Below are 13,184 nucleotides of genomic sequence, written 5' to 3' on the forward strand. Positions count from 1 at the left end.
GCCTCCCATTGATTTCAATGTGAGGTGGAGGAAAAAAACGCTCACGGGGAAAAATAAGTGACTTTCCCTATCTTGAGGTGTTTTTCCACCTCAAAAACCCCATTGAAATCAATGAGAGACGGAAAAAAACGCCCCGAACGGCCGACGCGGTTTTTGACGCGTTTTATGGCAAAAACCGTTTGCTGTATTTTCCTTTGCCTGTTGAAGAAAGAGGTAAAAAAATGTGGCACAATTCACGGCAAAAAAACACCTGTGGTGCAAAACCACTTTAAAAAAAAAAACAGAGCTGATTTTTACAGGCAGAATATTCTGCCTGCAAAAAAACTCTGTGTGAACAGGGCCTTACATAACAAAATTACTGCTGCCTGCAGCCACCACTAGGGGGAGCTCAGGAGATTACCGCATACTGTGTAATTATTGAGTTCAATGTATGAACAGTAAGCTCCTGAGCTCCCTCTGGTGGTGGTTGCAGGTATTAAGCATGTTAGTGTTTAAATCTATTTCTATTTGGAGTTCTGTATCAGAAAAACGGATCTACGACCGCTATAAAGATATATTAAGAAATTAATTGGAGCTGAATTTTGGACCTAAAAATGACATGGTGATAAAAGGTGGACATTTTTTTTTTTGTCAGCAATAGACTATTGGGGTTATTTTATGTAGATTTTGGATTTTTCTACACATGGAATGAAGATCATATTCAGGATCGGCATCACAAGGTTATGTAGGGTTTACAGGAAGGAAAGATGTAATAGCAGCTGGCGGAGATGCCGGCGGGGGCCGATGTCTCATGGAAAGACCCAAGTATTCAGCGCGGAGCAGCTCTCAGATGTCACCAGGACGATGTCAGCAGCAGCAGCTTCAGGAATCTTAAAACGACATCACCCATCATGTCTGACGGAAATACATACAGTACACGTCACAATGAGGTCGTCGTACCTATTATTACCACACAATTATCATGTGACTGCGCGCCAGATGTCATGTAGATATGTGATCAGAGGCTCTCCTCCATCTTGTCTCTTCAGTATAACGCTCTCCTCCATCTTGTCTCTTCAGTATAACGCTCTCCTCCATCTTGTCTGCTCAGTATAACGCTCTCCTCCTCCCTCCATCTTGTCTCTTCAGTATAATGCTCTCCTCCTCCCTCCATCTTGTCTGCTCAGTATAACGCTCTCCTCCTCCCTCCATCTTGTCTCTTCAGTATAACGCTCTCCTCCTCCCTCCATCTTGTCTCTTCAGTATAACGCTCTCCTCCTCCCTCCATCTTGTCTCTCCAGTAGAACGCTCTCCTCCCTCCATCTTGTCTGCTCAGTATAACGCTCTCCTCCATCTTGTCTCTCCAGTAGAACGCTCTCCTCCCTCCATCTTGTCTCTTCAGTATAACGCTCTCCTCCTCCCTCCATCTTGTCTCTTCAGTATAACGCTCTCCTCCTCCCTCCATATTGTTTCTTCAGTATAATGCTCTCCTCCTCCCTCCATCTTGTCACTTCTGTATAACGCTCTCCTCCTCCCTCCATCTTGTCTCTTCAGTATAATGCTCTCCTCCTCCCTCCATCTTGTCTCTTCAGTATAATGCTCTCCTCCTCCCTCCATCTTGTCTCTTCAGTGTAACGCTCTCCTCCTCCCTCCATCTTGTCTCTTCAGTATAACGCTCTCCTCCTCCCTCCATCTTGTCTCTTCAGTATAACGCTCCTCTCCTCCCTCCATCTTGTCTCTTCAGTATAACGCTCCTCTCCTCCCTCCATCTTGTCTCTTCAGTATAACGCTCTCCTCCTCCCTCCATCTTGTCTCTTCAGTATAACGCTCCTCTCCTCCCTCCATCTTGTCTCTTCAGTATAACGCTCCTCTCCTCCCTCCATCTTGTCTCTTCAGTATAATGCTCTCCTCCTCCCTCCATCTTGTCTCTTCAGTGTAACTCTCTCCTCCTCCCTCCATCTTGTCTCTTCAGTATAATGCTCTCCTCCACCCTCCATCTTGTCTCTTCAGTATAACGCTCCTCTCCCCATCTTGTCTCTTCAGTGTAACGCTCTCCTCCTCCCTCCATCTTGTCTCTTCAGTATAATGCTCTCCTCCTCCCTCCATCTTGTCTCTTCAGTATAACGCTCTCCTCCTCCCTCCATCTTGTCTCTTCAGTGTAACTCTCTCCTCCTCCCTCCATCTTGTCTCTACAGTATAATGCTCTCCTCCCTCCATCTTGTCTCTTCAGTATAACGCTCTCCTCCTCCCTCCATATTGTCTCTTCAGTATAACGCTCCTCTCCTCCCTCCATCTTGTCTCTTCAGTATAACGCTCTCCTCCTCCCTCCATATTGTCTCTTCAGTATAACGCTCCTCTCCTCCCTCCATCTTGTCTCTTCAGTATAACGCTCTCCTCCTCCCTCCATATTGTCTCTTCAGTATAACGCTCCTCTCCTCCCTCCATCTTGTCTCTCCAGTATAATGCTCTCCTCCTCCCTCCATCTTGTCTCTTCAGTATAACGCTCCTCTCCTCCCTCCATCTTGTCTCTTCAGTATAACGCTCTCCTCCTCCGTCCATCTTGTCTCTCCAGTATAATGCTCTCCTCCTCCCTCCATCTTGTCTCTTCAGTATAACGCTCTCCTCCTCCCTCCATCTTGTCTCTTCAGTATAACGCTCTCCTCCTCCCTCCATCTTGTCTCTTCAGTATAACGCTCTCCTCCTCCCTCCATCTTGTCTCTTCAGTGTAACTCTCTCCTCCTCCCTCCATCTTGTCTCTTCAGTATAACGCTCCTCTCCTCCCTCCATCTTGTCTCTTCAGTATAACGCTCCTCTCCTCCCTCCATCTTGTCTCTTCAGTATAACGCTCTCCTCCTCCCTCCATCTTGTCTCTTCAGTATAATGCTCTCCTCCTCCCTCCATCTTGTCTCTTCAGTATAACGCTCTCCTCCTCCCTCCATCTTGTCTCTTCAGTATAATGCTCTCCTCCACCCTCCATCTTGTCTCTTCAGTATAACGCTCCTCTCCTCCCTCCATCTTGTCTCTTCAGTATAACTCTCTCCTCCTCCCTCCATCTTGTCTCTTCAGTATAATGCTCTCCTCCCTCCATCTTGTCTCTTCAGTATAACGCTCTCCTCCACCCTCCATCTTGTCTCTTCAGTATAACGCTCTCCTCCTCCCTCCATCTTGTCTCTTCAGTGTAACTCTCTCCTCCTCCCTCCATCTTGTCTCTTCAGTATAACGCTCCTCTCCTCCCTCCATCTTGTCTCTTCAGTATAACGCTCCTCTCCTCCCTCCATCTTGTCTCTTCAGTATAACGCTCTCCTCCTCCCTCCATCTTGTCTCTTCAGTGTAACTCTCTCCTCCTCCCTCCATCTTGTCTCTTCAGTATAATGCTCTCCTCCACCCTCCATCTTGTCTCTTCAGTATAACGCTCCTCTCCTCCCTCCATCTTGTCTCTTCAGTATAACTCTCTCCTCCTCCCTCCATCTTGTCTCTTCAGTATAATGCTCTCCTCCTCCCTCCATCTTGTCTCTTCAGTGTAACTCTCTCCTCCTCCCTCCATCTTGTCTCTTCAGTATAATGCTCTCCTCCACCCTCCATCTTGTCTCTTCAGTATAACGCTCTCCTCCTCCCTCCATCTTGTCTCTTCAGTATAATGCTCTCCTCCTCCCTCCATCTTGTCTCTTCAGTATAATGCTCTCCTCCTCCCTCCATCTTGTCTCTTCAGTATAATGCTCCTCTCCACCCTCCATCTTGTCTCTTCAGTATAACACTCTCCTCCTCCATCTTGTCTCTTCAGTATAACGCTCCTCTCCTCCCTCCATCTTGTCTCTTCAGTATAACGCTCTCCTCCTCCCTCCATCTTGTCTCTTCAGTATAACGCTCTCCTCCTCCCTCCATCTTGTCTCTTCAGTATAACGCTCTCCTCCTCCATCTTGTCTCTTCAGTATAACGCTCCTCTCCTCCCTCCATCTTGTCTCTTCAGTATAACGCTCTCCTCCTCCCTCCATCTTGTCTCTTCAGTATAACTCTCTCCTCCTCCCTCCATCTTGTCTCTTCAGTATAACGCTCTCCTCCTCCCTCCATCTTGTCTCTTCAGTATAATGCTCTCCTCCTCCCTCCATCTTGTCTCTTCAGTATAACGCTCTCCTCCTCCCTCCATCTTGTCTCTTCAGTATAACGCTCTCCTCCTCCCTCCATCTTGTCTCTTCAGTATAACGCTCCTCTCCTCCCTCCATCTTGTCTCTTCAATATAACGCTCTCCTCCACCCTCCATCTTGTCTCTTCAGTATAACGCTCCTCTCCTCCCTCCATCTTGTCTCTTCAGTATAACGCTCTCCTCCTCCCTCCATCTTGTCTCTTCAGTATAACGCTCTCCTCCTCCCTCCATCTTGTCTCTTCAGTATAACGCTCTCCTCCTCCCTCCATCTTGTCTCTTCAGTATAACGCTCTCCTCCTCCCTCCATCTTGTCTCTTCAGTATAACGCTCTCCTCCTCCCTCCATCTTGTCTCTTCAGTATAACTCTCTCCTCCTCCCTCCATCTTGTCTCTTCAGTATAACGCTCTCCTCCATCCATTTTTTCACAGTTCTCCGTCACCTGAAATATAAAATGATCTGACAAATTGTCTTGCTTTTTTAGGCACGGGGATGACTTGATTGTTACTCCATTCGCCCAGGTACGTGCGTGTGTTCTGTGACGTTTCTATTGGTGGAGATATATATAAACCATAGAGAAGATATACCGGGACCTTGCCCTAAGCAGCCAATCAGATTCCAGTTCTCATTATGTACTGGAATTTGAATGCAGCGATCTGATAGGCTACTATGGACAGTGTTGTTTTTGTCATTTTCTCCTCCCCCGGTGGTTTACGTGCAGTAACGAGTCCGTCTCTGTTGCAGGTGCTGGCCAGTCTGCGCAGCGTCAGGAATAATTTTACATTATTAACCAATGTTCATGGAGCTCCAAACAAGTACGTGCAAAAAAGTCTCTTCTTACTAAATTACAAAGCAAATTCACCCAAAACGGTCGCCTCTGTGTAATATCACCAGTTTAACCAGCATTACTTTTTTTTTATTCTTCAATTGTCCGTTTGCTGTCAGTGAATGGAAACAGTTTCGTTCATGTCCAGAGAGGAAAATAAAAACTGACCTAGTCCTGCTCACACAGCTGATGGGCTTGTTACAATATTTCAATGCAAGTCAGAGCAATCCGCCTGGAGTCCAGAATGAGAGGGGGATTTGTGCTGCTGCTGTGTTCAGCTCACAGAGGATTGTCTGCACTGATACATTGTAACAAACTCAGTATGACCCCTCATATGCCCTACTTTGTGGAGATAAATGACCTGCGTTTTTTTTCGTTTTGGGTGAAATGTAATAATATAATGTAATGATGTCAATTGTTGTTCTATTATTGTGTATCCTTATTACTGACATTTTCTCTATACGGTAAAATTCCAATTATTCAGAATCCAGAAATTTAGATAAATCTGCAAAATAATGTAAAAGTAGAATACAATGCAGAGATAATAAATGATGAGATTTCTCCAAAAAGTGACACAGTCTTGATCATGCCGGATATAAGGACTTTTATTATACGTTGAAACGAAGTAACTGATAAATAGTGCAATAGGCTGAGTGTGAGTGTGTCGTATAGCAGAGCTGAGTTTGTAATTTAGTTTCATGTTGCATCTTTTGTGTTATCTGTGGTTTTCCCAAGGACTTCAAGCAAAGCAACGCAACTATTTTAAATCAGTTAATTGTGCTCAAATGAAACCGTTAAATTACGGAGTTACCTCTGCTACATCTGCATGTATTATTCTCCTCAACATGTTCTAGCTTTAAATAATAATAATAATAATAATAATAATAATCTATACAGTTATACTCTATGGGAGTGTCACTACTTGTCACCATAGGGATAGAATTGAGTAGTAATGCAGTTTGTCCACTAGATGGTGCTGTGTGGTTTCATAGACTTGTAAGGAACATTGCAGCCAGAGGATTTTCCACAGAAGGTGACATATAAAGGGGACGCGCCACAGATTTGCAATGTGGATTCTGCACCACAAATCCACGGTAATTTACAGTACAAATACATGTGAATGGGGTTTCAAAACGCCACAAACACGTAGCGAAAAATTCTGCACGGAAAAAAAGATTTCACCCATTTCAATGCATCGGAGGAAAGTCGCTGCAAATACACCGCAAAATCCACATGCAATACATGCAAATTTTGTTGCGGATTTGCTACGCTGTACGAGGTTGTCAAGACCGTCACTCCCTGCCCCCATTATCATGAATACCAGACACTGCTCACAGACGGAAAAATAAATGCTGTTTATGCTAATCCAGAATTTGTTTGTATGTTCACCCTTAAACATATATACACAGGCGAGTGACATTATTATGACCAGCAGCTAATATCCAGAGTAACCGCCGTGTGCAGCACGGACAGCAGCGAGACTCAATAAGGTGCTGGTCGGTGGTCTCCGGTATCTGGCGCCACGCTGACTGCAGAGCATCCCACGTTTGCTGGCGGGGATCGTGGGGGGAGGATCCATAGAGCGAACAAGACGATCGAGGTCCCAGAGATGCTCAATTGGGCTTCAGTCTGGCGAATTAGGGGCCAGGGAAGTACTTGGAGGTCTTGGCTGGGCTCTTCCAACCACTGCCGGACATTTCTAGCCGTGTGACGTGTCGCATTGTCTTGCTGGATTATTCCATCTGCCCCGGGGAAGACAATCAGCATGTATGGGGGGGGGGGGGGGGGACGTGATCTGCAACGATGGATTCACACCCAAATCACTTCAGAGCCGTCCACATGGATGAGTGGCCCAGAGAGCGCCAGGAAATAATCCCCCGACCATAACGCTGCCGCCACCGGCTCGTGTTCTTCCAGCAATGGCTGCCGGTTGTTTGTTCTCTGATGTTTCTCGCCTGACGCGCCAACGTCCATCTGTCCGATGTCGGGTTCGCTAAACTGTTGTATTAGACACACGTCTGGTCGCCTCCTGGTTGATTTTCTCGGTGAGCTGCTCCATGTAGCGTGCCGTTCGGCCCTCGCGCACCTTCGTAGCCGACGTTCACCTCTCACATCAATGGCACGTGGTGCTCCGCAGTTTCCACATCGGTTATTCCCAATGGAGCCATTTTTCCACTCACGATACATTCACCACAGCAGCGCGCGGACCGCTCACAAACTGCGCTGTGTGAGAAATACCGACACCCCGACCCGAAAGACAATAATCATCCCTTTTTGCAACTCTGATAAATCGCCCGTTTTACCCATGACGAGTGATATGTGATCAGACAATCCGACCGCACCCCTTATATCCCCACCAGGCCCACGACACATCACTGCCTTCATGGGCTACAGAAGGTGGTCATAATAATGGGACTTGACTGTGCATATATAATTTTTTATTTTATTATTTTAAATAGGTCCGAACTTCCGTGCTGATTAATTTCCTATTATATTTTTATAGGGACTGGTGCTGTTTTTCCGATACAGAGCGCCAAACCCCCTGCATAGACATATAGGTCAATTATAAAATTCTGTCTGCCTGCAGGCACCACTAGGGGGAGCTCACTGCATATATTTGTACATTGAATTCAATTTAGTATATCAGTATGCTATGATCTCCCCCTAGTGGTGGCTGCAGGCAGACAGAATTTTATAATTTACCTCTATTTCTATGCAGGGGGGTTGGAGCTCTGTATCAGAAAAACTGGGTTCTGATCCCTGTAAAGCCATATTATGAAATTAATGGGCAAAAAATTTTGCCCCTAAAATGAACATGATGATAAAAGGTGCAGATTCACTTTAATCTATCACTTTTGGTTAAGTGTTGAGTATTTTATGGAATTTCTATTTCTTTTAAATACGAAATCTACGAGAGTATCTTAAATTCACGCCTTTCGAGGCCCTTTAAGGGGTTTTCTGCTGTACGGACCTCACACTGCCTTATCCTGAAATTCTGTAACCACCGTCCTGACATATTGAATTTCTGTCTTGAACTGCGGGCATGAGCGGCTGGCACCCGTCTACCTCACTGGAGCCTTCTCATGACGTGTCCAGGTCAGGCATTCACAGAACATCTGATTAATTTGGAGCCTTGACCTAAATTTCCACTGCTCACTGTATACATTTTAAACCATCCACAATCAGCAGACGCCTCCAGATCCGAGGCTGCCAATATATATGCCATCACCTCCGTAACCAGCGGAGTGTGGAGCGCACAGCACATGCATGGCAGGAATGTATACTGCCGTCCCTTTAATTTGCTTTGGCATTAACTGGACTGCTGATGGTCCCAGTAATTAAGGCCTCTATTCATGCGGAGGCTACGGGGGATTCTGTGCGTGTTTGCTGTCCTTGAATGGACTCCTGACGGGGGCTGTGCCGCGTGGTTTGGGGCTGAGCGCTGCATTCACTTCCCAGTGATCAATGAAACCTTATATTGCTGGAGCAGGACTTTCTAGCGACGCTGGATCAGATTCACTTGTTGTGGGATTTTCACTCCTTCTCTGCAGTTACTTTTCTCACCTTTAATGAACCTACACCTCTATCTATATATATACCAGAGGTAGCAATTAACTAATTATCAGAATCCGTGACGTAGCTATAGGGTGTGCAGTTGCATTAAAGGCTATGTACACCTTTAAAAAAGATTTAGTGCAGCATTCTTATTACTTTTTATTAAAAATTATTTGTCCTTTTTGAGATACAGCTGCTTTGTATCCTGTATATAGAGCAGCTGTGTTGTGCGCTGAGACCTGAATCCGTCAGGTCAGCGAGACTGACGGTTTCATTGTCAGCGGGTAGTGCGTGTCTCTGTTCATAACCGAGATGTGATCGATGACAGGTGGACCCTGCTTCTCAGACACACGCAGGACCCGCTGTCACTGAACCCGTCAGTCCCGCTATCCTGACGGATCCAGGTCTCAGCGCACAATACAGCTGCTCTATATACAGGATACAAAGCAGCTGTATCTCAAAAAGGACAAATAATTTTTAATAAAATAGAAAGTTGCACTAAACACACTGATACGTATTTTTATTTTAAAAAAACCCAAACGCTTTCAAAGGTGCTCATAGTCTTTAAGGATCCCTATTCTGGGGGGGACCCGAGAGCCTTTGAATTCCCTACAGACCTGCTAACTTATTACCACATTGCTATCATAACCGTATATCAGATTTCTATTTACACAGTTACTAACACAATCGTTTAGGTTTACCAGTCCCAAAAAATTAAAAAATGATAAATGTTGTATATGTAATGCAGATATTGTAGATACAGGTCTCATGTACATGACCGCAAATATGGATCCGTAATCATCCGAATATCTGGCACGCTGTCCGCAAATACGTTCCGTAGCACATCCGTATTTACGGAGCCGCAAAATAAAAAAAGGGAGGCTACAAATGATGTCACCAACATCTCCCAACCCCTTGAAAAGGTCACATGATCGCTCAAGCGCCATTTTCTTGGAGAATCCCCTGCTTTTGCAATTACGGACTGCTACGGATTCACATCTGTAGCTGTCCACAATTTTGCACCCACTCATAGGCAGGACTAGGACATGTTCTACATTTTGCGGACCATTTCTACAGCCCGGACGCACATCCATAAATATACGGAAAGGTGTCCGTGGCCTGTAGAAAAAAATGGGTCCGCAGATTATCCGTAATTACAGATCAGATCTACGGTCGGGTGCTTGAGGCCTTATCCTGTGCTCTGTGATGATGTACACACATTTTCAGTGACACGTGCAATGATATTACATAACCAGTCATTACTGCCATTTGCCACTAGATGGAGCTCTCTTCATATTGAAGTTTCTTTTCTATGGCATGTATACCCTGAATATACAAGGATGTTTACGTGGTCCCCTCATATATGTAATAGTCACATGAACATACAGTCAGAACACGCATTTATGACTCTGTAGCTATGACCTATGTATATATCAAGCCCATGGAGCGAAACTGGAAAATCGATTCTCCATAGAATACAAAGCCTGCCCCCCCCCCCTGCAGCCGAATCTCCAGGATCAGTTTAAAAATACTTAATTAAAGGGCACTATAAGTGCTTAGATCTTTTACCCTTCTTTATATCATTCTAGAGAATCCGACCAATGCGTGAAGATCCCAAAAATATTTCTTATATATCTATAAAAAAAAAAAAAATAGTCACCCCATTCACAGTAGCAGCAAAGTGCCCCTTCAGTGTGATTGGTGCAACTTCCTAAATACATTTTATTAAAAATTCTTTCCACTTTTTTATCGACCTCGTTATGGACTTAGATGTGATCGGGTAACAGCTCGATCCTGCGTGTCAGAGACACACAGGACCCGCTGACACTGAACCCGTCAGTCCCGATGACCTGACGGATTCAGGTCTCCGCACACGATACGGCTGCTCTATATACAGGACACAAAGCAGCTGTATCTCAAAAAGTAAAAATAATTTTTAGTCAAATGTAATTACAAAGTTGCACCAAACATATTGATACACATATAAAAAAAAAAAAAAAAATTTGCATAGCCTTTAAATTCTGTCAGTCTGCAGCCACCACTAGGGGGAGCTCACTGCATATATATTTATACAGTTCACTTTAATATCAATAGGAAGAATGTAAATACATATACAGCAAGCTCAACCTACTTGTGGCAACTATTGCCTGCAACGCCAGGAGAGAAGGAGATCTCCCCTTTTTCAATATAATGTATAGTAATCTTATAATAACGAGTCTATGGGTCTATGTATACGTCAGGATCTTTTCCTGGTATATACATTAAATGTAGGTTAAAAAGCGTAGTATTAAATGTAGAATGACGCATCCAACTTGCAAGGTCATGTATATCATAGAGACAGCCCATGCGGAGCCAATCACATGACCCTAGTCTTCTTTCCTATTGGCTATGTGAACTGTACGATGTCCCACGATGCAGGGGTGTGATGTCCGGAAGAACATCAGGGGTCCCATCCTTCTTATAGGGCCGCCTCCGCTCCATGTACACCCGGCCAATGTCCGTACACCTCTCCAGCGTGGTCTTTCTCATTAGTGAGACACAGAGAACAATGACATCTACCGCGTCGGATTTCTAATGGATCCGCATGGGAGAAATCTTACGGTCAGGACGGGGTAAACCAATAGGAACCAAAAAAGCCCCCATTGCAGATGAACAACAGAAGGATTTTCATAGAAGAGAAAGGTGATTGCAGAGTGTGCACTGCTGGACAGTCGTTACATTGTTGTACTGTAATAGCACAATTATAATATATCACCAGTCTTCACCTCACTTGTCTGCGGCGGTAACCGCACAGGCTGATAAAAATGGCGCCCTGCATAACAGATTTGTTAAAAAATTGCGCTTTACTAGAGGAAAGGTCGTGTGTTCCAAGTCTAGTCTATACAGTAAGGACACTCTCACCGAGGCGTAATATAGGCGCATTTTAGCATTCGCTTTATGACCAGAACACCAAACCTTTTGGCGGGTAAACTGACCCGGACTAAGATCGCCATAGGAACCATTGGAGCTCAATTGGGTATTGCGGTCGTAATACAAATGCTATTATGACCGTGTAAACGCGCACAAATTCCAATAGTCTGGCATCTGACAGTCCGGAAATTCTAGTGGTTTGGAATCCTATGTAGAAGTAACATTTGCGCTGCAGTGAAATCAGATCACCAGGAGCTGCACGTCACAATACTGACTGTACTCTCCCTCATTTTTAGGACTTCTGTTTTTGGATGCCCCATAGTCTGGAAAATCTGATAGTCCGGCAAAGCACTGGATGTTGGACTATTGGAATCTTGCTGCCTTATTTTTCGGGTGTAGATCTGGAGCTGAATATAACCTAACCTTGCGTATCATATTTATGAAGCGTCTTGCTGCCATAGTTTGCACATCAGGTCCGTCAATATTTAGTTTTGGGTGCGGCCCGATGTTAGGCAAACGTGCGCCAAAGTTATAAAGCACGTACAATATTTTCTATGCCAAAAAACATCCCATGACTGAAGTTTGAGACGCACACTTTCCGCATTACTGGGCCATTTCTCAGTAAACATTGGCACCGTGCCCGCTCCAATACATCATGTGCTGGCGCATGCCGCCATCTTATCTCCGTCCTGAGAGATTTCCCGCCCTTCCAGCGGGTGACATGACAGCAGATACACTTACCGCTCATCCCGTCTCATTGTGTTTTGACTTTGTTTGATGCGTCCTTCAGTGTAAAATTTCTTTCATGCTAATTTCTATTTTACCTTCCCTGCAGGAGATCACCAATGTCCAACCATCCCCAAATCTCCAGAGTAAATATACAAGGTCGGTAGCTGCTTTCATTCTCCGTTTCATGTCTACAGAGCTGTGTACCAGTGTCTTTTCTACTGATACTCCAGTAACATCAAGAGCTGCATTCAAAAATATGCTGGTTTATTTCTCTCTAGCTGCATAGTCTCCCATGTCACTGCAGGCCCTGCTGGTTCAGTGTCTGCACAGAGCATGTCCTGTATTGTGGGAGATGTAGTGTTCACAGCAGGCACTGTACAGTAGGCTGATATAGAAAGAACTAAACCTAGGTGTGTATAGAGGAAAGAGGGCCCAGCTCAGGCCTACCCTATGCCCCTTTTCTTATGGGTGACCGGGCTTCCTCTATCCACAATCATAGCTATGGTTAGCAAACAAGTGAGCGACAACCTGAGACAAATACCAACCTTTAGATTTCTGTGCTCTCGGGTTTCATCTGGTCTATGCTCCTAGTCCTGTATATAAATAGCCGGACCCAGGAATAGTAGCTTGTTTGCGCCACCTGGCACCCGCCTGCCTCCCCCGAGCTACACTCCTGTATATTACTGCCTGTCATTATGTTTAGTACCATTATAGTAGATCAGCTAAGTAAGAGGTGTGTCTAATCCAACTATTAGGGGTGTGTCTAATCCAACTATTAGGGGTGTGTCTAATCCAACTATTAGGGGTGTGTCTAATCCAACTATTAGAGGTGTGTCTAATCCAACTATTAGAGGTGTGTCTAATCCAACTATTAGGGGTGTGTGTAATCGAACTATTAGGGGTGTGTCTAATCCAACTATTAGGGGTGTGTCTAATAATCCAACTATTAGGGGTGTGTTTTATCTATCTATCTATCTCTCTCTCTATCTATCTATCTATCTATCTATCTATCTATCTATCTATCTATCTATCTATCTATCTATCTCT

General features: G+C 44.8%; 1 protein-coding gene across 5 annotated transcripts in view; it reads left to right on the forward strand.

The window, feature by feature from the left end:
- The window catches only part of PDE4B (phosphodiesterase 4B), a 315,672-nt gene that overhangs the window by 216,443 nt on the left and 86,045 nt on the right, over positions 1-13,184 (forward strand). For all 5 annotated transcript variants that reach the window (XM_075832791.1, XM_075832792.1, XM_075832790.1 and 2 more), the window contains 3 exons: positions 4,602-4,638; positions 4,862-4,932; positions 12,244-12,293. In XM_075832791.1, coding sequence (XP_075688906.1) covers positions 4,602-4,638; positions 4,862-4,932; positions 12,244-12,293 — 158 coding nt within the window. The remainder of the gene's footprint in view (positions 1-4,601; positions 4,639-4,861; positions 4,933-12,243; positions 12,294-13,184) is intronic.

The sequence above is a fragment of the Rhinoderma darwinii genome, chromosome 7 (genome assembly GCF_050947455.1).
Source record: "Rhinoderma darwinii isolate aRhiDar2 chromosome 7, aRhiDar2.hap1, whole genome shotgun sequence".
NCBI classification, from domain to species: domain Eukaryota; kingdom Metazoa; phylum Chordata; class Amphibia; order Anura; family Rhinodermatidae; genus Rhinoderma; species Rhinoderma darwinii.